Consider the following 26,236-nt stretch of genomic DNA (forward strand, 5'->3'; position numbering starts at 1 on the left):
ATGCTCTCGTATCCTCATTCAGTCAGTCATTCAGCCATTCCACAGACAGGCCTGGAGCCCATGGGAGCCAGGGCTGGTGATGGGAGCTGGACTCCAGTCCACTCGGGGAGATGGATAGAAGAGGACCCGAAGTGCTACAGGGTTTAAGGTCCATCACCACACGTGCAGAGGAGGCAGGGAGCGGGGCTACCTGGTCAGGGCTTAGCTGCTCAGTCGTGTCTGACTCTCTTCAACCCCATGGACTGGAGCCCACCAGGCTCCTCTGTCCATGGGATTTTCCAGGCGAGAATACTGGAGTGGGTTGCCATTTCCTTCTCCACCTAGACAGGGGCGTGGAGAATTGGGACAGGCTTCCCGGGAGGGCTGACACTCCCTCCAGCTGAGTCTTGAAAGAGACGTGTGTTCACACGTGGTCGGGGGGGATCCTGGAGGGCAGCGAACATGTCTGTTCTATTCACTGTTGTAGCCCTAGTGTCTCAGACAGAGTGACCACAGCATCGATGGCATGCCGGGGTGACCGGTGTGGGGCGGGTGACACCAGGCGGGGAAACCTGGACCCTTTCTGCTGAGGCAGCCGTGGGGGCGGGGGCGTGAAGATGTCAATCATGGGGCGTGTCTGGGCACCCCCACCCAGGAGGGTCTGCTGGGGGGCGGGGTGGGAGAGGGGTGCTGTACCTGAGATGAGGCTGGATCAGTGAGCAGGTCCAGGCCTGAGCACCCTGGACTGTGCCCTCCCCTCAAAACCATCCATTGTACCCTCTCTGCCTCCCCACTGCTCAGGCCAAACCTGATATTTACTAAATGGCTTCAAGCCCTGACCTCCAGGTCCTTGGACTCCATCTAGGTTACAGGAAACCAGATCTGGCCTTTTGTTCGTTTTTAGTCACTCAGTCGTGTCTGACCCTTTTCGACCCTGTGTTCTGTAGCCTGCCAAGCTCCTCTGTCCATGGGGATTTCCAGGTAAGAATACTGGAGTGAGTTGCCATTTCCTTCTCCAGGGGATATTCCCAACCCAGGGATCAAACCCTGGTCTCCTGCAAGTCTCCTGCGTTGCACAAGAGTTCTTTACTGCTGAGCCACTGGGGAAGCCAGATCTGGCTCTACCGCCCCCCAGAGCAGACCAGCCCTCCTGGAGCCTCAGCGGCCCCTAGTGGTTGGGCCTGTGTAGGCCCCCATGTTCTCAAAACACAAGGCTTCCCTGACCTGGCCGGCAGGCCCTGGGGATGGGCAGCCCCACCTTGCCATGTCAGATGAGGGGGTGTTCCCTCAGGAGTGCTGTCTGGGCTGAGTCGTGGTGGGGGGTGCAGACCTTGGAGGCCCAGGGTTTGCAGAAAGCACATGTGGGAGGTACCCGGGTGAACCTGTCTAATCCAGTATCAGCAAGCACCTCGTAAGCCATGCCAGCGTCCTCTGCTTGTTCTCATGGCAGACTAGACTGTTGAGGGGATGGATCTCTAAGCCCCTCCAGATTCTGCCTTCCTGCCTTCCTACACACACAGCGTACACCCCCCAACTCTTCCCTTGGTGTTTTAGGATTGGGGCTGGGGCATCAGGAACTTTCATCTCACCATGTCACAAATGGAGAATCTGGGCAGGGACCTTTAGCTCCAGGCTTAATGCAGGGCTGGATCAGAGCTGATTGATAGCGGAGAGTCCAGTGGGTTAGAGCATCTGTGGGATGCAAGGACCCCATGCTAGGAGAGGCGATGGGGACTTTAGAAGCCTGTGTAGGTTCTGGACCCGGCAGTGCAGCTCACCTCGGGCAGGCCTCTGGGGAATGCTGTCACCTGTCCCTATCCACTCTTTGTATCCAGTTTTTTCTTGTTCTTTTTAATATTTTTTTATGTGGCTGTGTCAGGTCTTAGTTGGAGGGCGCGGGACCTTTCACTGCGGCTTGCAGGCTCAGTATTTGTGGCCATGGCCTTGGTTGCCCCGTGGCACGTGGGAATCTCAGTTCCCCAACCAGGGATGGAACCCGCATCCCCTACATCGGAAGGCGGATTCTTAACCCCCGAACCACCAGGGAAGTCCCCTACTTTCTTAATCAAGGCTCACAGCCTGTCTGGGGAGGATGTCCAGGGCTCTCCTTGGAGAAGGGTTCCTAGTCTGGAGTGGCCGCTTTTGGGACCAGCTGGAGACACAGCAAGTGGCCTCAGAGAGTGTAGTCTCTTCACTACAGATTGAGGAGAACAAGAGAACGTTACCTGGAGAGAAACTCTGATGTTAGGGGTGTGCTTGTAAATATTTAACAACCAGCTGTCAGGGTGGGGTTTGGGAAAGGATTTGATTTGCAACATTTGTCAGTTTCCATGGTGTGATTGCTCCCACCATGGCCACTCTCAAGCTGTTAATGTGATTATCAAACTTGCAAAATTCCCGAAAAATTATCATTTGGCCTTCATTGACCAGAGCAAGGGATCTCTGCCCTCCATCCATGCAATCTTTCCCAACAGCTTCTCTGTTGTAGGGCCAGAACCTCCTGCCAAAATCTCACCACCCAACACCCTCTTCCCCCTGCCCCCGGGCCCTGGGACAGCTGTGGGCCTCTCCCTCTGCGCTCTAGTTCTTGAGAAATGGGTGTCTCTGGCTAGATAAAGAAATCTATTTGGAGATAAACACTCATTCTCCAAACCTGGAGGAAATGCCAAGTTTGCTGAATTAACCCCCAGGAGTTAAATAAATCTGAATCATTGTCCTCCTCAGACCAGCTCCCCGGCTCTCTGAACCCCAACAACAGCCTCTCAACTAGAGCCTCTTGGGATGCTGGCAATGACTGCTTTTGATTTACGCTTTCTTCTAGACCCCAGAAGGCCCTTCTGCCCCATCTTTCCCTGAAGTCCTGCCTAGAAATGGGAGGTCAGAGGAAAACAAGCCCCTCCCCTCAGCCCTCCTGCTCCTAGAAGCTCATCTGCATAGAAGAAGCCCCTTGTAGATTCCTTCAAGGACACAGGAAATTCGCCTTTAGAGGACTGAGCCCAGCAGAGCACACCAGCCCACGTGTATTTTACTCTTGAATGAGCTGTGCACATAGCTGTGCTTTGCTTTTGGCAAGATACATGTTCTGGAAATCTTGTGTTTGATAACTACAACCACCCTCCCTGTGGGCAAAACTTTAGGGTTTCAAAGCACTTTTACACACCGGATGTCATCTAATGGGAGCCATGTGCCATCGCTTGGGGTGGGTAGTGATGGTGTAAGCATTCTCATGGCCTGTCACTGCTATTAATAGAAGGGGTTTTGGGACTTCCCTGGTGGTTCAGTGGTTGAGAATCCACCTGCCAATGCAGGGGACACGGGTTCAGTCCCTGGTCTGAGAAGATCCCACGTGCCATGCGGCAAATCAGCCCGTGTGCCGTAACTACAGAAAGCCCGCGCACCACAGCTACTGAATCCACAGTCTAGAGCCCGTGCTCTGCAACAAGAAAAGCCACCGCAGTGAGAAGTGTTCGCACAGCTAGAGAGTAGCCCCTGGAGCTGCGACTAGAGAAAGCCCTCTCACAGCTGGCCCCGTTGCAGCCAAAAATAAATACATAAATTTTTTTTAAAAGAAGGTGCTTTTTCAGATACCACCTAAGCCAACACATCCAGCTAGGGAGCTTCCACCATCTCCGGGTGAGTCTCTGCTTGGCCCCTGTGCCAGTGGAAACAACTTCCTGGAGGCAGTGCATCCCAGCCTTGGAGAGCTCAGAGGCTTGGAAACTTACTATGTGGGTCGAACCCAAATGTGCTTTATGTGTTGCAGGTTTGATGTGTCGGTTGCAGTTTGACACTTTGGAGTCCACAGTACAGAACTTGCACAATCTAACCCCGGGTTCAGTGGTTCAAAGGGGGCTCGCATGTCCCTCCATCTCCCACCCATCCCCCAGATCTTTCTTAGTATTGCTTCTGCTGCTAAGTCACTTCAGTCGTGTCCGACTCTGTGCGACCCCATAGATGGCAGCCCACCAGGCTCCCCCGTCCCTGGGATTCTCCAAGCAAAAACACTGGAGTTGGTTGCCATTTCCTTCTCCAATGCATGAAAGTGAAAAGTGAAAGGGAAGTCGCTCAGTCATGTCCGACTCTCAGCGACCCCATGGACTGCAGCCTACCAGGCTCCTCCATCCATGGGATTTTCCAGGCAAGAGTACTGGAGTGGGGTGCCATTGCCTTCTACGTCTTAGTATTATTGCAGATCCCTGCAAATGTTCTTTGGAATCCCTTCAGCAGCCTGGCCCACTCTCCTCTGAGTGTACCTTCTGCCACGTCTCAGCTTAGTGCGTGGGGTTGAAAGCTCTGCATGAGCCACGCCTCTGCTCGTGGATCCTCACAGAGCATCAGTATAGAGGTTTGTTTGACAGACAACGTTACACTTTGGACAGACTGAGCCTGCTGTCAACTGAAACATGGTGCTAAACCACATCTCCCGTTCTGTACTTATATTATCGACCTTTTTTTTTCTGGCCAAAGTGTTAGAAGTTTAAATTCCAACTTATTAGATGAGAATTAATCTTATTAGAATTAGCACATTGCCAAAATCCGTAAAGATCATTTGGATCCAGGTTTCATGTCACCCATAAATTTGTCAAGCGTTTTTTCAGAACTTTTCTGAGTCACTGATTAAAATATCGAGGAAGAGGGTCGAGGAGAAAGAATGTAGCATCTCCCAGAAGGCTTTCTCCTACTGACATCTCTCCTTTCATTGCCATCCGTTGGGTGTTGGGTCCTAATAATCCACACAGTTGTCCACCGGGCCATGTGTCCAAGTTTTCCATGAGGAAATCACAGGAGGTCATTTACGGCATCTCTGTCTACTACATTCTCCTGCTCTTTAGCGTGTTAAACCCAGAAAGTGGGCACTATTGTAGCAGGCATTCATCCTAGTCACCCCAGTGCCTAAGTACCCAGTGGGAACTCAAAAAGTATTGGGAAAATAATCAGTTGCATTAGTGAGTGAAAAAAAAAAAAAAAACCGGTCCAAGTCAATGTGAAATTTAGAAGTATTTAGTTTTCCTGATTGCACCTTATTTCTGTATTTTGAAGATTAGAACAGTGATTGTTTCTACTTTCTCCCTTATTGTGCATGCTCAATCACCCAGTTGGGTCCGACAGTTTGTGGCCCCATAGACTGCTGCCCTAATACCCGTGAATCCTAAAAGGACACCAGTTTGCCTACAGATGAGAAAGTAGGAGCTTAGGAAAGCTGAGGGATTTGCTGTAAGTCAAAAAGCTATTAACAGGAGACAGTAGGAGTCAAGTGTGGTACCTTGCTGGCCTCAAGGTATCGTGATGTTCTGTCTAGCCTGTTAAGTTTGAGAAAGTTCCCCCAGCTCAGCCAACAGAGACAAGAATATCTCTACCTAACAAAAAATGATGAGGAGACAGTATATTTCTTTTATAGTCTCAATTTTATTTACCATCAGTCACTCATTCATTCAATAAATATTTGTTGAACATCAACTAGTGCCAGGCTATTCTAGGCCCTGCAAACACAACTGTTAATCAGCTGTCTTTGAGCTTAAATTTGAGTTGGAGGTGGGAGAGAAAATAGCAAGTAGTGTAGTGTCTAGTCCAAGGGTTGTGAAATACATGGTCACGATAAGGGCTGTGAAATGAGGCAGAGCAAGGGGGAGAGCAAGGGGCAGAGGGACTCTATTTCACTCTGAAGATGTGGCATCTGACAGATCTAATGAAGAAACTGAGACAGCAAGCGTTTGGGGGCCACTGGCACCACCAGTTACGTATTTGTGGAAATACCATACTCTTTCTTCTAGGAAGCAGGGACCTAGATCATAAGACGAACTTTCCAGCTGGAAAACATAATTCTCTCAAGGTGTGTTCACTCGTTAGTCCCTCATTCATCTTCTCAAGAGATACCAAGCATTCACTCTGTGCCATCCGCATGCTGGGGATGAAGGAGTGAACAAGGTGTTATCTCGAGAGGCAGACAAGGATGTCAAGTCCCAAGAGCAGAGGGGATGAGAGCTGTGAGGTGCTGTGGACAGGCTGGAGGAAGGCAACAGTTGAGGCTTATCACCACATATGATGTTTCAGGGATCCATTTAATCAAAGAAAATAAAATATAAAAGCATTAAGTTCTGTAATGATGGTTGTTGCCAAAAATTTTAAAGCCATTTAATCATTTTGTCAAATGAAATCTTATACAGAAAGTCCAATATATTTTTAAAAGGTGCTCTGATTGATGTAAACTTGGGACACCTTCCAAGGCATGTAACAGAGGAGGAAAATGACTACTCCAAATATTTGTTAGACTTGAGAACAGAAATCTGCTCATTGTCCACTAAAACCCGCTTATCTTCAAGTGCCCAGGTAAACCAAAATTTGCAGAACACTCAGTTATCCATCAAAACCATTAAAACAGTTACCTCTGGCTTACGTTAAATGGAATAAATCTTTGCCCAACTGAGAACTGACTCAGCTAATTTTTTCCTGCCCTCCAAAGTCACAGAATCAAACGCAGCACTGCTCGGCACAGCCCAAGTGACTCGTAAGCAAAATTTAAAGGGCTCATCATTCGGGTTTTTTTTTTCCCCCAGCTTCTGGGCAGAGGCCACCACCTTAATTTGCATTAAGAACTATGGCTTTTAAAGTGAGCTCACTTCAGCATCACTTGGCTTTGGATGGTCCTAAACTGTTCTCCAGAACTTTCTGCTTTGAAGAAACGCCTGCTCTCTGCCCACTTGTAACACATGTACATATGGGTGCTCATTATACACTCGCATTTCTCTGTACCTTTTCTCTTATCCACACACACAACACGGGACGATGTAGACCTCACGATTCCAGTCGGGGAACCAGCAGTCCTGGCCCACTAACCCACACCTCCTCTCCCTTGTCTCTGCAGATGACGGCGACCGCTCAAGCCCCCTCTAAGGCCCAGGCTGTCCACATCTCCACGCCCTCAGCTGCTGCCAGCACGCCCGTGCCCACCGCCCCCATTGACCCCCAGGCCCAGCTGGAGGCTGACAAGCGCGCTGTGTACAGGTAGGAGACACTCTGGCCGGGCTGCGCTCAGAAGCCCCCAGGTAGCCTCAGGCCCAGCCCAGCCCTGAGAGATGAGAGTGCAGGCCCGAGGGTGGGCTCATGGAAGCCAGTAGCCAGGGCTGTTCTCTCCCCGCTTCCCCCTGAAATCACCCCAGAGAGCCCTCAGCTGGCCACACAGGGTGGGCTCCAGCTTCCTGGAATCATCCAGGGAGGGAAATGCAGCCTGGGCTGTGTCTCCCAGGAGGGGCCCTCCCCAGCCCAACTGGGGGGATGAGTCCCGATGAGCATCAGAATGCCCCTACCCGCCCACCACTCAGAGCTGCCTCAGGACTGTCCCGGCCCCAGTGCCCATTGTCACCCTCACTCCAACACACACCGTCCAGGACTCATTCATGAGCGAACTTGAGTCCACCTGAAAGCCTCTGGGAGGCTTGTTAGAACACGCATAGCTGGACTCCATGCTTGGAAATGCTGAATCAGTAGGTCAAGCTGTAGGAAGAGGACATGAATTTTTAACAAGCATTCCAGGTGGATGTAATGCAGCTACCTCTTGGCCCACGCTGTGATTCACGGTCGACTTTGGTTTTCAGCAGTAGAGGTTGTACGTGACGGTGGAGGTTCTGACACCCTCCCCGAGAGGGGCTGCTTGCAGGGAGCAGGCTGCTTGTCTTGTTTTAGTCTGCATTAGCCCCTGGCACCCAGGGCTGGGCCCTGATTGTTGCAGAGGGTGGGTGAGGCTCAGGGACTTACTGGTCTGTCTTGTGTACACGGGTGAAGTGAAGATGCAGTCCTCGGAAGGCAGATCTGATGAGGCCCTGGCAGGGATTTCAGCCATCATTTATCCATGGGGAGCCCACATCACTAAGAAAAGATGCCTAAGTATGGAGGCGTCGGTACTGAGGTCAAACCCTTGTGCATATCCACTTGTGTGTGGGCACGAACAGCCATGAGCATCAGCACCATTAACCTCCACTGGGCGAGCCCTGCAGTGGGCGCTAAGGCCACCCACACTCGGACCGGCCCACCCAGGGTGAATCAGAGGACTGAGTCCTTCCTCACTCACCCCCACTCCCTGCCCCCAGTCCTGACAGGCTTTATGGTAATGGTCGTAATTTTAGCTGTTATCATAATTATCCTTGGCACTACCTGTAGGCACTCAGATGGGCTGAATGAATGCCTCTAATCCAACAGTTGGAAGTCCAGAGCAATGGGCCCTGATCCCTAGATCATGATGACTGGAGGTTCTTCCCAGGCCTGGATAACACAGTGCCTGCCCCCCAAGGACCACCCCCCTACCCCCAGACACACACACACTCAGGCCAGGCCCAGCTCCTGTGCATAGAGACCTCTGCCTTGGGCTCTGAAGAATGCCTGGATCTGGTGTCACAGGGCCAATCAGAGACCCTGAGAAAGATTCCAGCTCCCCCTCCCGCAACACAGACCAGTAAGTGCTCCTGTCCTCCCACCACCTTGGCACTGAGTCCTTGCTGTTACTAGTGCTGTGCTGGGCGCAGGGGAAAGAGGGTAAATTATAAAGGTAATGTGCGGGCTCTTGCCAGACTCTCTGAAAACGAGAACAAGAAACCAACACAGAGTAGTCAGAGCTTTAACAGAGACAGCTTCAAGGGGGAGGCAGTATTCAAGCTTGATTTGAAACCTGAGTAAGACTGCTCAGCAAGAGGAGAAATGGAGGCGGGTGTGGCTTCCAGGCAGAGGAGAGCCTGGTGAGTTCCCAGCACAGCCGCTGGCCAGAGTAGCTGGGTGTGGGGACACGAGGCTGCATGGGGTCTATAAGTTCAACTATGTGGTGGGCTTGTGCCTTTGTGGGGAACAGAAGCAGGCACAGGAGAGTGACATGGCCTCTGAAATGCATTGGGGTACAGTCATCACACCTCATTTAGATAGTGATTGACATGATCCGAGTGCGATCCGGACTGGCAGCATCGCATCCCCTGGGAGCTGTTTGGAGACACTGACTCTCAGGCCTCACTCGACCTCGGGATTCCTGCTCTGCTCTTTGACGAGATCCTGGGTGATTCATGTGCCCACTGCAGATGGGTCCCCGACCCCTTCCCAGACTCCAGGGGGCAAGGGCATGTAGCGAGCACCGATCGTAGTCTAGAAAGACCCCCAGTTAGTGGTGTGACAAAAAGCTTCTGGAAACCTAGACTCGAGTCCTCCCTTCTCCTGGTACTCATCTCAGCATTGGTTTCACGATAGAGCCTAATCACTGGTTCAGCAAGAATAATGAGACAACCCATGTCAGCACCCGGCTCCATGTCTAGCACAAAGCAGACAGTTCTCTATGTCCCACCAGTGGGACCCACGTGCTCCATAGCCCTTCCCAAGACCCCAGGGTCATGCCCCACCAGGCCCAGCCAGGAAGTGAGCTGCCTCCCACGGTCCATCATGGCGTCACTTGATGTATGGAGGCCCAGATGGTCTTTCAATCAACATGTCTCACCTTTGTGGGGCAGGTCCCCTCACAGCCCATGGCATTTGCACAATAATCTCTGCAACTGTCTGAAGGTGAAGAAGAAACCCCGAGCTGATGCCACCAAAGAACCAGCCAAACATTGCCACCCAGCCTCTCAGGACGACCAAGCGGACAGACGTCAGCATCCTTGCCCGGTTCTTTCCTCTGCAGCCCTTCCTGTCCCAGGGCCTCAGGGTGTCTGTCTCCCACAACCACACCTCTCCCATTACTGCCAGTCGCCCTCTCCACAGCCCTTGTTGGGGGGTGAGGCAGGGAGGAGGAGGGGGCCCCGCCTCCTGCAGGGTCGGGTAATTCTAATTAGATTTGCCTGCCTGGGGCAGCCGGCGCTCCAGAGCACATCAGGGAGTCTGCATTTCATGTCAATAAATGTAACCAGACCCTTTCCATGGAGATTAGTGCCCGGCTCTGACTTTTGGGAGCCCCCTCTGAGGCCCCTCCCAGATCCGAAGAAGAATGGAGGTGTGGGGGAGGCCCCTCCCTGGCCAGGTCTTCAGGGCGGCAGGAGACAGTGCCACGAAAGGGAGGGAGCCTGTCAGTGCCCTGACGCTTTATTTGTATGTGAGGATGTGTTAATGAAATGTACTGGTTCCTTCTGATGTGGAAGCTGGGTGTGTGTGTGTGTGTCTGTGTCTGTATATGTGTGTGTGTAGTGTGTGTGTGGCCGGGGAGAGGGGAGGCAGAGCCTGTCTTTAATTGGATCATACCAGAGCATCATCTGGGCTAATCAGCAAGGCAACCAGGAGCTCGGGCTCAGATTAATGATTGCAGTCTAATCCAAGCAGATCCCATGATTAGATGCACATCGTGGGTAATTGTGTTTGTGGCCCATGAGCAATGCCGAGCCTGGGTCTGTGGAGGGGAGGCCCCGTGGAGTGGGGACCACAGGTTTGGACCCAGCTCAAAAATCTCCTTCCCCAGGCCCACCTCACCCCTGGGGTTTTCGCCTCACAAGAAGTTAAAATTTAGCTTGGACCACACCTCCCCGCCTCCTCCTCCAGTGTGGGCTGTGGGCTGGACGGTGTTAGGTGGCTGGGAACCTGGGGCTTGGCTTGCCAGCAACCACAGAGACGGGCCAAGAGGGTGAGGTTAATCCGGCCTTCACTGTCCCTCCTCCCCTGCAGTCTCCTTGGTTCCCCTTTGAAGTGAGTGGGTTCCCATGGAAACCATGATGTCCTGGGGAGCAGAAGAGTGGCAGGAGCTGGGCCTGGCCAGGTGCGGTGGGGAGGAGGGGGACTCTGGTAAGACCATTCTGCGAAGGCTGAGTTCCTGCCGCTTAGGCTGACATTCTGTCTGAGGACCCGGGAAGAGGCCGGCCAGGCACAGCAGAAGTTACCTGCTAGTGATGGGAAGTGCTGGGCTAGAGGTCGGAACAGTGAGCGAAGGGTGGGGGCAGTCCCACCATGAAAAGTGCCAGGGAGCTGAGTTGTGAATCAGGTGGGCAGGCTGAGGGGGCTGCAGAGCCCTGTATTTCTCCTTTGTGGCGTTACTCGAAACTGAATGGATTGTGTTAATATTAGTTCTGTTTCCACTGCTAGATCGTTGCCTCCGTGAAGACAGGGTCTGTGTGTTTTCATTGATTTATCCCCAGTGCCTTCCACAGCACCTTAGAGCTTGCAGCCTGGACGAGGGTGTACTAAATCAGAGCTGTTGAGTGGATTCCTTAAACAGGCGAGGAAGGACTGGACATATTTCAGGGTTCTAGGTTGGGGTGCTGGCAAACTGGTCCTGGGGGGAGAGGGACCAGGAGAGCCCTCACTGTGACGTCTGTCAATCTCCATGGTGTGACTGCACCCACCACGGCCCTTTTCAAGCTACGGTGTGATGCTGCATGACATAGCTGGGAAGAGAAGCACACAGATGGCTCCCACCAGCCTCAGGTACAAACCCCACACAGGAGCCAAGTTACAGGTACCCAGTTTTACCAGTTCCTTTATAACTGATTGTACAGGATGGATTAGCCACAATTCTGCACTCCTTGGTCCTATCCGGTCCACTCCTCAGTTTCAAATCTGAAATGGTCTCTCTTAACAAATTAATCCTTAGAACAAGACCTAGCATAGAATGAATGCTTTCTGTGTGTGTGTGTGTTAAATCGCTTCAGTCGTGTCCAACTCTTTGCAATTATGTGGACTTTAGCCCACCAGGCTCCTCTGTCCATGAATTTCTCCAGGCAAGAATACTGGAGTAGGTTGCCATTTCCTCCTGCAGGGGATCTTCCAGACCCAGGGCGGGAACCTGTATCTCTAATGTCTCCTACATTGGCAGGCAGGTTCTTTACCACTGGCACCACCTAGGAAGTCCTGGAATGCCTTCTAAGTGTCTGCAATTGTGATCTTTCACCTCAACCCCAACACAGTGAGTTTTCTCCTTCCTAGAATCTATCCAGCTCCATCCAGCTCTCAGCATCTGCTTGAGCAAAGCCCAAACTTTCCCACTTTCCCCAAGGAGATTCCAAATGTTTCCTGGTCTCTCCATTAATGAGCTCCTTTGCTGCAGCTCCAGAAACCTGTCATCAAACCAGTCTTCTGCCTCCTCTTTAGCTTCTCAGCCGTCAGTCTTGGCCTGTCCATGTAGCGTTTGTCATTCTTCCTGTCGGTCTCATCTCTCTGTAAACCACGCTCAGAGTTTCTGCACACGTGGGACCTTGCCCTAGACAGCTCATGCTGAAGAAGTCCACTTCTAGCACAGTGAAAGCAATACTCATTCCTAAAGCCTTGTTTGTAATCCATTTGTCCTGTCACATGCAGACTGGATCACTCTAGACTCTGCTCTTGTTTAGCGAAAGATCAGAACAGAGTAGTGGGCAGGTCCCTCCCTTGAGACTGTCCCTCGAAAGGTCACTGAAGTTCAGGCTTGGTCCTGATGGTCCTGTAGTTAGGGGGGCAAAAGTCATAGAACAACTATTCTGGGTGGCAGGATGAGCTCTAGAAATGGATGTAGTGGTAATTAATTTGGTCAGCTCGCACAAGTTAGTTTCTCTGAGCCTGTTTTCTCAACCATAAAAAAAGGAAATAGTCATAGCTAGACTAAAATGAGATGATGTTATGATATCTAACACACAGATCAGTGTTGGCTGCATGGGATGAAGTGAAGGTGGGGTTTTTTTGTTTTTTAATGGTGAAGCTACTTCTTTAAAACATTTTTTTTACTATTTATTTATTTTTGCTGTGCTGGGTCTTTGCTGCTGGGCATGGACTTTCTCTAGTTGCAGCTAGTGGGGGCTATAGTTTCAGCATTTGGGCTTCTCATCACAGTGGTTCCTCTTGTTGCGGAGCATGGGCTCTAGGCGTGCAGGCTCAATAGTTGTGGAACATGGGCTTAGTTGCTCCTTGGCATGTGGGATCATCCAGGACCAGGGATTGAACTTGTGTCCCCTGCATTGGCAGGCAGAATCTTAACTGCTGGACCACCAGGGAAGTCCCGAGATGGGGGTGTTTTAAACAGAGGGGCCAGCTCGGTCCCCTTGGTCCTTTCAGTACATGAGGCATCTTGTGTGTTTGGGGAGGTGAAATTCAGGCATCAGAACAGGGCCTGGGGACCTCAATTGCCTGGGTTTCCATTCTGTCTCCACCACTGGCCTCTAAACCTTTCTGGGCCTTTTCTTATGTGTAAAATGGGACTGAAAATAGTGCCCTCTCCTCATTAGGCTGGTCATGAGGATTAGGTGAGATAATACCATAAAGTGCTGGGGGAGGAATCTGGTACTTAGAGAGTGCACTGCAGGCATTAGCTGCTATTAGATGTTTGAGGAAATGAAACGGGGGTTGGTAGGACTAGAAGGTGACTGCTGAGAGGCGAGACAGCAAGAAGCAAGATAGGAAAGGGCTCCCAGTTGAGTGCTGTTCGCACTGCAATTTGGTTAAACATTTATTGAGCTCTGCCATGTGTAAGCATCGTGTCAAGTTCCAAGAGGGATTCTGAATTAGAATGGATCGGTCCAGGGAGTGGGAGGAAAATAGGCGTAGGAAGTAGCTAGAGTATAAACTTGGCACATGGTTCGGGCTCAAAAAGTATTTGTGGAATTGACTGCAAGGCCCCTGGCCCATGGTGCAGTGTGGGAGTGTTGGACTGCTTTCCCAAGGGAGATGAAGCCCAAGGGAAATGGTAGCCAAGAGGCCTCTCCTGGGACCGGGACCATGGATGGGATGAGAGGAGCCCCCAGCAGCTTGAGGTTGGGCAGGGGGGCTGGCTGCCGTGTGACCGACCTCTTCAGCAGCTGCCTGGCCAGGACCCTGGGAACTGGCCCTTCCTGCTGAAGCGTCTTTGAGGGAACTCTTCCACCCTGTGACCAAAGGGTGTTTCGTCTCCAGGGAGTTGACCCTGGGGCTTAACCCTGTGCCTTCCCTGGCAGAGGGCTGGGTCATTCCTGGAACGTGCTGGGCGAGGTGGCCTGAGGATGGAGGGGGATAGAAGTTCAGCCATTCCAAACTGAAGAGTCAGGACCAGATGCTTCCGGACGAGTTGCTGGGAGCAGATGTTCCAGGCAGGGTTTTATGGGCTGGGGCTCTAGCAGACACTCCTTGCTTTTGGAAGCAGTTGGATTCACTGGCATCCGAGAAAACATCTCAGCTGTTGACTACAGTCAGGGGAGTGATCCTGCCGGAGCCGTCAGCTGAAAGTCAAACCATGCTCAGTTCTCCCCCAGGCGCCAGGCATCGCCTGCTCCCTGCCCTTCCTGCCAGCATCTTGAAGGCCCCCGCCCCTGGGCCCAGCCTCCATACACGCTGCTGGCAGGCACTGGGATGCCGGCTGCCTGGCCCCGGGAGCAGGTGTGTTCAGAGGCAGCAGCTCTGGCTGCTTCCACGGCTCACCACCTGGCCTAGGTAGAGCTGAGAAGTCCAGATACTCCCCAAGACCAGGCACATGGATGAGAGATCCAGGAGCCCCGAATCCCAGTGACTTATTCTCACAAGGTTATGTTAGGATTAAAGGAGATAACCAACGCTCACAGCTGACAGTGCTTGGCACAGGCAAGGCTCCCAGTGAATGGTGGCCACAGTTGTGAGTCGTGACAGTGGATCAGGCCCCCTTCCTAGCGGAGGATGGCAGTCATTGGTCCTGCTGCTGGTGCAAATGGGCTGGGATGGGAGCCGGCAAGCTGGGGCTTTGAGGGCTCGTGTGGCCCATGCCTTCTCAGCAGGGATGGACTAAGCTAGTGTAACCCTTCCTTTTTTTTAAAAAATTAATTTATTCATTTATTTTCGGCTGCTCTGGGTATAAGTTCCTGTGTGTGAGCGTTTCTCTAATTTTGGTGAGCAGGGGCTGCTCTCTAGCTGTGGTGCACATGCTTCTCATGGCCGTGGCTTCTCTTATTGCAGAGCACGGGTTCTAGGCATGCAGGCTTAATTGCTGTGCAGCATGTGGGGTCTTCCTGGATCAGGGCTTGAACCCTTGTCCCCTGCCGTGGCAGGCGAGTTCTTAACTTCTGGACTGCCAGGGAAGTCCCTAGCCCTTCTTTTAACTAAGCCCCACTTTCTGATTTTCCCAAGCCACTGGACCATTTTGTGGTCAAGTGAAAAGAACATAAGACTAAGACTTCAGACTAAGTTCTGACTCTACCACTGAGCAACCCATTTAACCTCTTCAGATAAGCTTTCCTACTCCATAGAGTAGGCATCAAATGAGAAAATCAAAGATCTATAAAAATGTCAAAGTCTTCTTCAACACACAGATGTATTACTATGGGAAAAGACTCTTTTGGGAACTCATTTGATGAGGCACCCTTGTGCTGCAAAGGTCCTAATGCTCAAAGGGTAAGTCTGGCAGCTCAGTTCTGTGACCCCAGAACACCCAAGACTCAAGGGCAGTAGAGAAAAAAGGGGAGGACAATGAAATGATTCTAATAATGGTTCAAAAATGGTACCTGGGAGAGGGGAGAAAGCATGAAGTTTAGGGTTTGGATACCCAGGTTTAAATCTAAACGCAATCATTTATTAGCCTGATGATGTAATTATTTAACCACATGGCACCTCAGTTTGCAAATCAGTAAAGTGGGAATAATAAGAAATATTGGGTGTTTCAGTGCAATAAGCGCATGAAATGCGACTTACCAATTGCTACCAAATGTGCATGGGTGTGTCAATACCAATGACCAAAGCAAAATGGATAGAGTTCCCCTTCCCAAAGCATCCCTTTCCCCAGGGCTTTTTCATTGGGGACTGGTTGAATCTCTGGGGACTTGGATAGAAGTTGCCTCTTTGTAGCTGCCTACCTGTGGGAAAGATACTTCTATTTTTTTTCTCTTCTGAGTTTCCTCCCCTTAAAATGAAGGGGCTGAACATGAAAAAGACAGGAGATAACAAGGATTAATAATAGTAAGGATTGGAGAAAAGAGAATCCTTGTGAACTGTTGTTGGGATTGTAGATTGGCATAGCCACTATAGAAAATAGTAGGGAGGATCCTCAAAAAAATTAAAACTAGAGTGACCGTAAGATCCAGTAATCCCTCTTTGGGGACCCAAAGGGAATGAAAACGCTAACTGGAGAAGATATCTGCACCCCACCCCCCACCACGTTCAGAGCAGCATTGTTTATAAGAGACAAGGCGCAGAAACAACCAAAGTGTCCACTGATGGATGAGTGGGCCAAGCAGTTGTGGCATATATGCACGCAGTGGGATAGTATTCAGTCATTAAAAGAAGAGGAACAAGGAAATCCTGCCATTTGTGATAACATGGAGGGACCTTGAAGGCATTATGCTAAGTAAAATACCTCACCGAGGAGGACAAATTCTGTGTGATCTCACTTATATGTGAAAACCAAAAAATAAATAAAAAATAGCTTAGAGCAAGAGAGATCAGGTTCATGGTTACCAGAGGCGGAAAGTAGAGGTAGGGGGCAATCCTGGAGGGTAGTTGAAAGGCACAAACTTCCAGAGAAAAGGCACAAACTTCTATTTATAAAATAAGTAAGTATAAGGAGGTAACATGGGACTTCCCAGGCAGCGCAGTGGTAGAGAATCCGCCCACCAATGCAGGAGACACAGGAAACGTGGGTTCAATCCCTGGGTCAGGAAAATGCCCTGGAGGAGGACGTGGCAGCCCACTCCAGTATTCTTGCCTGGGAAATCCCACGGACAGCGGAGCCTGGCGGGCTACAGTCCACGGGGTTGCAAAGAGTCCGACACGACTGAGCACACACACAGCAGCTATAAGGGATGTAACGTACAGCACAATGAGTGTAGTTAACACTGCTGTATCATATACAGCAAAGTTAAGAGTAAATTCTAAGAGTTCGCATCACAAGGAGAAATTTTTCCTTTTCTCTTTTTATCAATCTGAGAAGATGTGTGTGAGCTGAACCTATTGTGATGATCATTTCACAATGTATGTAAATCAAACCGTCATGCTGTACAGCTTAAGTTTATACAGTGAAGTAATTGGTTATTTCTCAATAAAACTGGGGCGGGGTGGGGGGGGGGGCGGTGGTGCCGTGTTTGCCGGCAATGAAGGGACTATGACATAAGATCCTAACAGGTTGCAAGTTTTAGGTTCTTTGTATTCTTGCCCTTGTAGACTAGCCTTAACAATCAATTTGTGGAGATTTCACATTTCTTTTCTTTTTTTTTTTAATGTGTCAGGAGGGAGGTGTGTGTGTGTGTGTGTGTGTGTAAAGGGATGGAGACAAAGCAGACTCTGGCCTGCCCCGGACCCCACCCTCTCCAGGGACGGACCTGTCCGCCCACCTGCCGGGAGGAGAGCTGGTTGGAGCCCAGGAACCCAGCAGATGCAATTCCAATTTAGCAACACGAAGAAGTCCTCTCCAAGGCAACCCAGGCGAACACACCGCCCACTGGGCAGGGCTAAAAATACACCCGCATGGTTTCCACGTCACACCTGAAGTAAAAATACATCCAACCGGGAGCTGCTGGCTTGGTCTCCCCCACCTCGCTCTGCTCTCTCCATCTGGTCTTTCGAGGGGAAGAGCGGGGAGGAGAGGAGGCGGGCTGGCTAAGCTCTTCCTTCACACTGGCTCCTCTGCCTCCGGGACCCTGGCAGCCCCCACCCCCGGCAGAGCCCAGAGGAGGAGGGTCCCTTTGTAGCAGCTAGAAACTGCCAGATGGCCGTAGCTGGTCTGGGTACCTTAGCGGAGTGAGTGGATTCTGAGCCCAAAGAGCACTTTATGCTTGTGTCTCAGAACCCCCACTTGCTGCCGGTGGTCACTTCATTCATTCATTCGTCCCCATGCATTGATTCATCAAAGATTTATCCACCTTCTGCTGTGTGCCGGGCAGCGTGCTTGACCCTGGGGAATTCAGAGAGAAAGTGAGATTGTGGATCACAGGAGCTCCCCATGGAGTGAGGAAGACGGCTGAGCACAAACAACTGTAGTCAGTAGAGTTTAACAATCGTCCTAAAGGAAAGAAAAATAAATGCTTACCGGCAGTGTTTTTTGGTTTAAAAAGAGGATTTCGAGTTCTGATGAGTTATACTTTGCCTCTCCTCCTCCTCCTCTTTCTCTGCCTCTATTTGAATTGACACGTGGGCTTGTTTCCCTACCAAATGAGTCAGTGGAGATGGAATTATACATTTATTGGAGCGGATAGCATCGACGTTGCTCTGAATTAAAAAAAGGTGCCCCCACGCCACTCCAGCAAAGTGGAACAAGCATTAACTGACAGCTTCCTAAGTGCCAGCCACTCTGTACTATCCTTCCTTTTCTCCTTGCTACAACCTCTGTGGTAGGTGGTATCATCCCCTTCTATAAAAGAGGAAACTGAGGCTCAGAGATATTCAGTCACTTGCCCCAGAGTTATACAGTTAATTATCCGTCTCCAGAGACTGTGCTGGTTTCAGACCACCCAGCCCACTGAATTTGTGAGGTCAAAGTAGAACTCCCACCCCCAAGCACATCTCAGTGGTAACTCAGAGGAGGCAATGACTTCTCTTGCTGGAGAGACCAGTCGGGCAGCCTTGGTACTAGGGCTGGCACTCTGAGCTAGGCTATTAGGAGAGGCCTACGCACAGGTATTTCAGGTGGAGGGAACAGCAGGGGCATGAACAGTCTGGTTTGCCTGAGCTGGTGAAGGGTGTGATAGAGGTACAAGGGGCTGGGGGCCACCTGCTATCTGTCCAGCCATCACGTATTCCTCTGAGTCTGTCAATGAGTGCTGAAAAGAAGCCTGAGGCCACGCTGTGAAGCCTCATCTGATGATGCTGACTCTATTTCCTCAACATCCAGGAGCGATGTCTCTATATTTCTCAGACTGACTGCTGGTAATAGGCCTTCTGGCTGTGAAAGGGAAAGGGGCGGGGCCACCAGGCAAAGTGGCTCCAGGCTATTGACTCTGATTCTGTGGTCCCAGCGACCTCCGACAGGGGCACTAGAAATTAAAGGTCACAACGCCAGCCCCCTGGGTAGTTTCCAGGGTGGTGGGCCTTTGGCAACTTGAGACCCCCACTGTGTGGGAGACTAGGTTGGGTGGCTGGTGAGCCGGTCATGTCACTGCTTGCCCTCCTTCACCCCACCTCTCTGGCCAGTGACTCATGTCCTGTGCAGAGGTCTGACCCTGACCAGGCTCTAGTCCCTCTGCTTCATCACTATAAGCCTCCACATTCTGGGACTCTCCCAGCAGTCCAGTAGAGAAGACTCTGAGCTCCCAGTGCACGGGTCAAGGTTCAATCCTTGGTTGGGGAGTTAGATCCCATGTGCCGTAACTAAAGATCCCGCATGCCGCAGCGAAGACCCAGTGCAGCCAAATAAATAAATAAATATTAAAAAAAAAAATAGAATAAAAATAAAAACCTCCACCTGGAAATTTTCCTCTCCCACTCTACATTGCCTCCTCTGGGATGGTCCATTCTTAGGAAGTGCCTGGGGGCTCTGACATCCCACCCCATCCCCACTGGAGGCAGCAGCCGAGGCTCAGGGAGGGGTGAGCGTTGACGATGGGCTGTAAAGGGAGCTGCAGGACAGGCCTGGGGGCTCCAAGGTCAGGGAGTGGACAGCCAGGCAGGCTGCCACACACATGGCTGGACCCATAATTGAGGTCTGCAATTCTGGCCAAGGTCACAAGGCGAGGGATGGCTGAGAGGCTCAGAAGTGACGGAGTGGCATGACTGTGAATCACAAGGTTTATCACCCAGAAAGGGAGCTCAGTGCTAATGTCTGCCCCTGCGTGTGACCATCATCTCCCCTCCCCCAGCCCATGGGGCTCTGTTTCTCTCTACCTATCTGTTCTCTGTCTCTTGTGCTCTTTGCATTGTAGCCTCTCTGAAGCGCTATTCAAAAAAAACTTTTTAAACTGAAACATAGTTGACTTACAATCTTGTGTTAGTTTCAGATGTACAGCATAACGATTAAGTTTTATGTATATATATTCTTTTTCAGATTCTTTCTTCTTATAGGTTATTACAAAATATTGAGTGTAGTTCCCCATGCTGTCCTGTAGGTCTCTGTTGGTTATCTACTGAAGCTCTATATTTTTGCATTCTTTCTTTTCCTATCTCTGCTTCTCTGTCTGTGGTCCTCTGAGTAGAAAGAAATGTTTAAAAAAAAAAAAAAAAACTTTTTAAAATCCAGGTTGTCCAAGGAGGAAGGGAGGGAAGCAGAAAAAGGTCTATTTGTCTTTGCTTGAGTCCTTTAACAAAAGGCAATGAACTTCAGCCTTAGAAGGGAACTTTGAGTTAGATGTGAGTGTAAAAATTACCAAGGAGGTTGGGGTCTCTATCCCAAAAGGTCTTTGGAAATGTTAGTGCGACCTATCGGGCCATCTACATTATGAACATCTGTCTTGAGACAGGAAGGAATAAAATGCACAGCTGCCCAAGGATGCGCTCAGAAGCTTCATCAGAAATATGTGTCCAGTGTGGGGGGAGGTGGGGAGGACCTGGCTCACTTCGCTCTCAAGAAAATCTGGGGCTTTGCCGAGGGGGTCTCGGCCTCTCTGCTGCTGGAGGGAGGGTCACATTCAATTCTTCAAAGGACTCAGCCAAGATCCTGCCCAGTTTATGGCAGGTGGGTTGTCTCCCAGGGGCAACCCCACACATCCTGGCCCCAAACTGGGCATTCTAGGCTGCCGAATTTGGGCAATGTAGAAAAAACAAGAAGGCAGAAATGTCAGAAGTAATTAAACCAAATGATGGCTTAAACCCCTGTAGAAATCAACACATCCGGTTTAATCACCTTCTTAAGCTAGCACAAGACTGCGGGTCTGTGAAGGGGGTTCTTTATTTCTTTGGATCGTTAACAAAAAGTGCGTATCTTGAGCTTGCTTTTGGTTCATATCCTCCTGGGGAGAGGTCTGATGTGGGTGGAGGTGGGGTGGGGGGCGGTGGTTGGTGAGGACTCAGAAAAGAGAAAAGAAATAATAAAATCTTATTTGAGATCATCTCTCGTTCCCCGTGCCCGGCTCTGTCGGCTCTCGGGGCGTCCCGCCCTCCCGGCACCCAGGCAGAGGCACAGTGCTGAATGTGCTAAATCAGGCCATTAGAGAAATTCATTTCTCTTTATTAGTCTGTGTCAAATCCTTTTTATTAGTGGCTGGAAACGACCTCTCTTCTGCAGTAAAATGTCATGCCAGTTCACTCCTTTTATTTGTTCTGCACCGACGAGGCTCAAACTCTCCCTGAATTAGTGCGGTGAGATTTATTTCCTCCAAATTTTGAACGGCTTAAGAGAGATTGGGGTGGAGGGGGCGGCCAGGCGGGAGGCAACGCAGGGAGAAGAGTGGAGAGGGATCGGGGAGGGAGAAGGTGAGCTCTTCTGGAGGTCAGGTGTCCTCGGCTGTTTGGAAAGAAAGCCTAATGGCCATCTTTCACATCTCGATCGTCAGCATCTGGGCACTGGAGACCAAGTCTCCACATTTCTGCTTGCAGCCTCTCAAGGGTACTGATCCACAGTGGGCGAGATCTGGACAGAGGGATGTGAAACTCCTTAAAACTCATTTTCTAGTTGGAGAGGGTGAAGCTCAGGGAATGTCAAGAATGGCAGCATCAGTATCCCATCCATAGCTGGAAATCCGCCTTCCCCATCCCATGCCTGGATCAGACTGGCCATTCGTGTTCTGGGTAACTTATGTGTCCAGCTCCCATGGTCCCTGCCCTAGCCACTGTGTCCTCCATTCCAGGGCCAAAATAGGGCTACTGGAAAGGACTCCTTGAGGGTGGCTTCTAGCCTCTTCCCCAGCTTTATGGAGTGACATTGGAGGGTATCTTAGAAATAGAAGTCAACGCTTAGGCAGGTATAAGATGGGCCACTGGGGAAGGGGCCGTGGAGTGGGCTGGAAACAGCCTTCAAGGTGCCCATAGCATCGATGCAGCCATGGAACAAACAGCTGAGTCACTGGGAAACTGGACTTGCTTCTTGGGGCTGGCCCAGAGTGTCTCAGCAGCCCCCACACTTGGGCTTAGCAGGTAGCTGTCCGGGTGATGGGAAGATCCAGATGGATAAGCAGGGGAGCCACAGGCAGCCCCACCAACCCTGCCTGGGGGTCATGTGAGAAGCTGTGGGTTAGCACAGGTGTCATCCCAGCTCCTAAGCTCAAGGATCCTGGCATCAGGGTGGGTGTTCCACCCAGAGGTGGGAGGGTGGGACATGAAGGGAGGATTTGGGAGCTGAAAGTGCTGCTCAGGCCAGGAGGGGCTGGGGAGAGGGGCCATGGCAGCCACTAGGAAGCCTGCTCTGGGCTTACAGGTGCTCCCTTCACTTGCAGGACCAGGAAGGAAAGCAGGTTTTCTTCTACTGAGACTTGACATAAGTCATAGAAAACACTTCCGGGTATGCCTTCATCTCTCTCTCTCCTTCTCTCTCTCTCTCACACACACCCCCCACAGCAGGGAGATCTGTCCCCTCCTGGTGAGATGCTTATAAGATGGAGCAGTGCTAGAGCTCTGCCTTGAAGGTGTACACTGTCCCCCAGTGGAAGGGACAGAGCCTCCACCCCAGTCCCTGAAAGCCCACTTCACTGTGAGCCCCGTGATCTGCAAGTTCACCTCTTGGACTCCATCTCCCTCCATTCGCCTACCTTACTGCAGCCACACACACCTGGACTTTGTTCCAGACACACACCACACTCATTTCTATCCCAAGTGCTTTGGTCTTCTCCTGCTTGGAACGCCCCTCCCTCAGATCTTTGCCTGAGTGCCTCTTCATCGTTGGAGGCTTCACTCAAATGCTACCTCCTCAGAGAGGCCCTCCCTGACCACTCTCCTGTCCGAAGGGGCCAGGACAGCAGCCGAGGAGCCTGCCTCCTGCTGCCACCTCAGCCCCAAGGCTGGTGGCTGGGAGATGTAGCCACCAGCAGCTCCCTCTTCCCTGCCTCACATGCCACACTCACTGTGTACACAGAACGCACGATGCTCGCACACACTGCATATAAATAACATGTAGCACACACACGCTCACACACACACACTGCATATAACACAGGGCACATGCACAGTGTATTCACAGCACACGATCCCTGCACCCCAGCTCCATGCACACAACCCGTATGTGCATCGTCCCGCAAGACATAACACCATGTGTGCACACAAATAAAAGCACCCAGGACAGTCCACTGACACGCCACTCACACTTGCTCTTGTTGACAGCCTACATTCAACCTAGGTGCACATGCATGCATGGACACCCACACCCACACCCACACACACACACACACCATCCCCTCTCCTTCCAGCAGCTGCCCACCCTCCTTCCAACCCGTGAGAAAGGAACGTGCAGTGACCAGCCGCTGCCGTGGGGGTGGGGGGGCGGGCTGCACCCCCACCACCTGGCACGATGCTGCGGATTATTAGTTCCTGGTAATTTAGTGCCCTTGTACAGAGTCGATTTGTGCCTTTCATTCCTAATTGATCTAGTGGCTGTTTAAATGGCAGCAGGCATCTGTTGAGAGTAGGAAGGTTCATAAGGCGCAATAATTCATAACACCGTCTGGAATTTGCCTTTCATGTCCCTCAGCTAAACTACTGCAGGGCTCTGCTTAAATCACAGCCGCGGAGGCTTTCTTTGGTATTCCACTCAGGGCCAGGAGAATCTTGCATTAAACTGGGATCAGGTTAGATTAGACTATAATATGCTGCGGTATTAGTGGCTGCAAATGAAGACTTAGACTGGAGTTTAACCCCTTCACCTGGTTTTCTCTTTGTCTTCAGCGGCTGGCTGAGCAAACCCATTGTCTTCCCACCAGCTTCCTGAGGGGGCTGAGTAGATCTTCTAGCAATTTGGGGGCTGCAGATGGGCTAGCCTCGGATAGTGACCCTTTTTCTCTCCATGCTATCACCCAGCCTGCAGCCTTGGAGCCCAGCTGTTTATGCATCAGCTCCCAAACCAAGAGTCAGGGCGGCAGTGTCCAAGCGCAGCTCTGCCAAGCCAGGTGGCTCATCGGAGACAGGAGTTCACCTCCCCTCCGTGCCCCCTGCCCTTGAGCTTGGGTAGAATGACCAGCAGGTATGGGTTTGGGTGTGGATGGGTCTCAGCACTTTCTGCCTTTCTGTCCAGAATTATTAGAATCCCAGGATGGGACAGGCTCATAGGGGTTCCCCATCTGCCTACAAACACTCTGTAGGCTGGCTGTTCATTCCTTCTTGGCGTGGTTAATCACAGTGTTCCTGCTGGAAGAAGCGTAGTTGGGTTTCCTCTTCAAGATTTCTCGTGCTCTCCAATATGGTAGCCACTAGCCATATGTTGCTATTTAAATTAAAATTAGTTAAATTAGAATTAACAATTCAAGGTCCTAGGCAAAGCATCCATTTTTTTGAACTTATTATTTTATATTCGAGTATAGCCAATTAACAAGTTGTGATAGTTTCAAGTGGATAGCAGAGGGACTCAGCCATCCATATACATGTATCCTTTCTCCCGCAAACTCCCCTCCCATTCAGACTGCCACATAACCCTGAGCAGAGTTTCCAGTGTTCTACATTAGATCCTTGTTGGTTATCCATTTTCAGTACAGCGGTGTGTACATGTCCAACCCAAACTCCCTAACTATCCTTCCTCCCACTCTGCCCCGCTGGCAGTCAGAAGTTCATTCTCTGTGAGTCTGTTTCTGCTTTGTAAGTCAGTTCATTCGTATCATCACGGCAGCCATATTTTAAGTGTCCGCTGGCCTCGGTTAGTTAGTGGAGACTGTAGAACCTTTTCATCATCGCAGGAAGTTCTGCTGGGTGGTGCTGGCTACCCCAGGAGCCTGGGGACCAGGCCTGACACATGCTTTCTCCTCTCCCAGCAAACAGATTTTCATCAAAAAGAAAGGAGCCAGATTTCGTGGTCCCAGGGGACTTCAGTGAGAAGCCAGAGAGGGATGTGCATATGCTTTTGGGAACCACAGTGGGGAGAATGGGGCTCCAGAGTCCAGTGTCAACACCCATGTAAGCACATGCACAGGTGCTGGGTGTGAAGACAGAGCTGCTCACTCAGGCTGCAGAGAAATGAGAATGAGATGCACTTACATGTGCAAATGACATCTCACACATAGCATACATGTATATTCAACAAATGTTTATTCGGATCACGTACAGTCACTGCTAGACTCTGGGCAGAGAGTGAAGACTACCATGGGCTTGCTTCCTGCCCTCATGTAGCTGATAGTCTAGTGAGGAAGGCAGATGGTAAGGCAAACAAGCCACGTCTGTGTAGGTTTCAGGGTCGGGCAGTCAGGGCAGGTTCGCAGAGTTGGTGATGTGGAAGCCAAGACCTAGAGAGCGGCCAGGTCAGCACTTCACTCCATCCATCACAGAACCACCCGTGTCGTCAAACATGCTCATGCTCACATATTCTTCATTCATCAGTTCATTGTCAGTCACCAAATATGTATTAAGTGCCTGCTGTGAGTGTCAAGGCAAGGTCCTAAGGATACAATGATCAATGAGACAGGGACAGTCTTGGGGAAAAACAGTGGCCAAGTAATGATGCGTATTATTATTTAATTGCAGTTGTGCTAAGTGGGTGTTGATGGAAATGTGTAGGGAGCTGTCACATGTAAGTGGGGTGTCTGACCTAAACTGAATCAGCCAGCAGAGGCAGGATGGGTGGGGACATCTGCCCTCCACATGTGACGAGTAGCCAGGTCCACACACACACACCCTCCTCCCCGCCCCCACCCCCACCCCCATCGACACTTGCAAACACACAGGTACTGCCCTTGGCTGACTCTACACAGCCAAGTGTGGATCTGTGACCAACGATGAATGTTTACATCTAGGACTTTTCTGGACATTTCCCATATTTCCTTCCCCAGTTGACCTTGAGCCCGAAATGGACACCTACCTCTTTGAAGAGTTATACCCAGCATCCCTCATCAAATATCCACACAATTTATCTAGACAAAGAGAACAGTTAGGCTCCCAGTAGGGGAGGAACAGAAGCCACTGAGGCCCCAGGAATGAGGAGGTTGGATCCTCTGTGCCAGGGTATGAAATGCTGCTGTCCCGGCAGACCGTGGGGACGGGGCCTTCCTCCAGGAGTGAGACCCTGGGAGAAGAGGTGATGGGAAGGTGAGGTGGGCCCCTGAAGGCTTTTGCACTGTTAGAAGCCCTGATGGCAGCAGGTCTCTGAGTGCACATGTGTGAGCTCTCGCTGTCCCTGCAGGCATCCTCTTTTCCCGCTCCTGACGCTGCTGTTTGAGAAATGTGAACAGGCCACCCAGGGCTCTGAGTGCATCACGTCCGCCAGCTTCGATGTGGACATCGAGAACTTCGTTCACCAGCAGGAGCAGGAACACAAACCCTTCTTCAGCGATGACCCGGAACTGGACAATCTGGTAAAGACCCTCCAACCCCCACCCTGGCTAGGGTCGTCCCGCCCTCTGATCCCCTC

General features: G+C 51.0%; 1 protein-coding gene across 5 annotated transcripts in view; it reads left to right on the forward strand.

The window, feature by feature from the left end:
- Positions 1-26,236, forward strand: part of PKNOX2 (PBX/knotted 1 homeobox 2) — a 298,217-nt gene that overhangs the window by 220,972 nt on the left and 51,009 nt on the right. For all 5 annotated transcript variants that reach the window (XM_005226807.5, XM_059883037.1, XM_059883036.1 and 2 more), the window contains 2 exons: positions 6,842-6,981; positions 26,009-26,180. In XM_005226807.5, the coding sequence (XP_005226864.1) occupies positions 6,842-6,981; positions 26,009-26,180 (312 nt within the window). The remainder of the gene's footprint in view (positions 1-6,841; positions 6,982-26,008; positions 26,181-26,236) is intronic.

Source organism: Bos taurus, chromosome 29, assembly GCF_002263795.3.
Source record: "Bos taurus isolate L1 Dominette 01449 registration number 42190680 breed Hereford chromosome 29, ARS-UCD2.0, whole genome shotgun sequence".
Classification (NCBI taxonomy): domain Eukaryota; kingdom Metazoa; phylum Chordata; class Mammalia; order Artiodactyla; family Bovidae; genus Bos; species Bos taurus.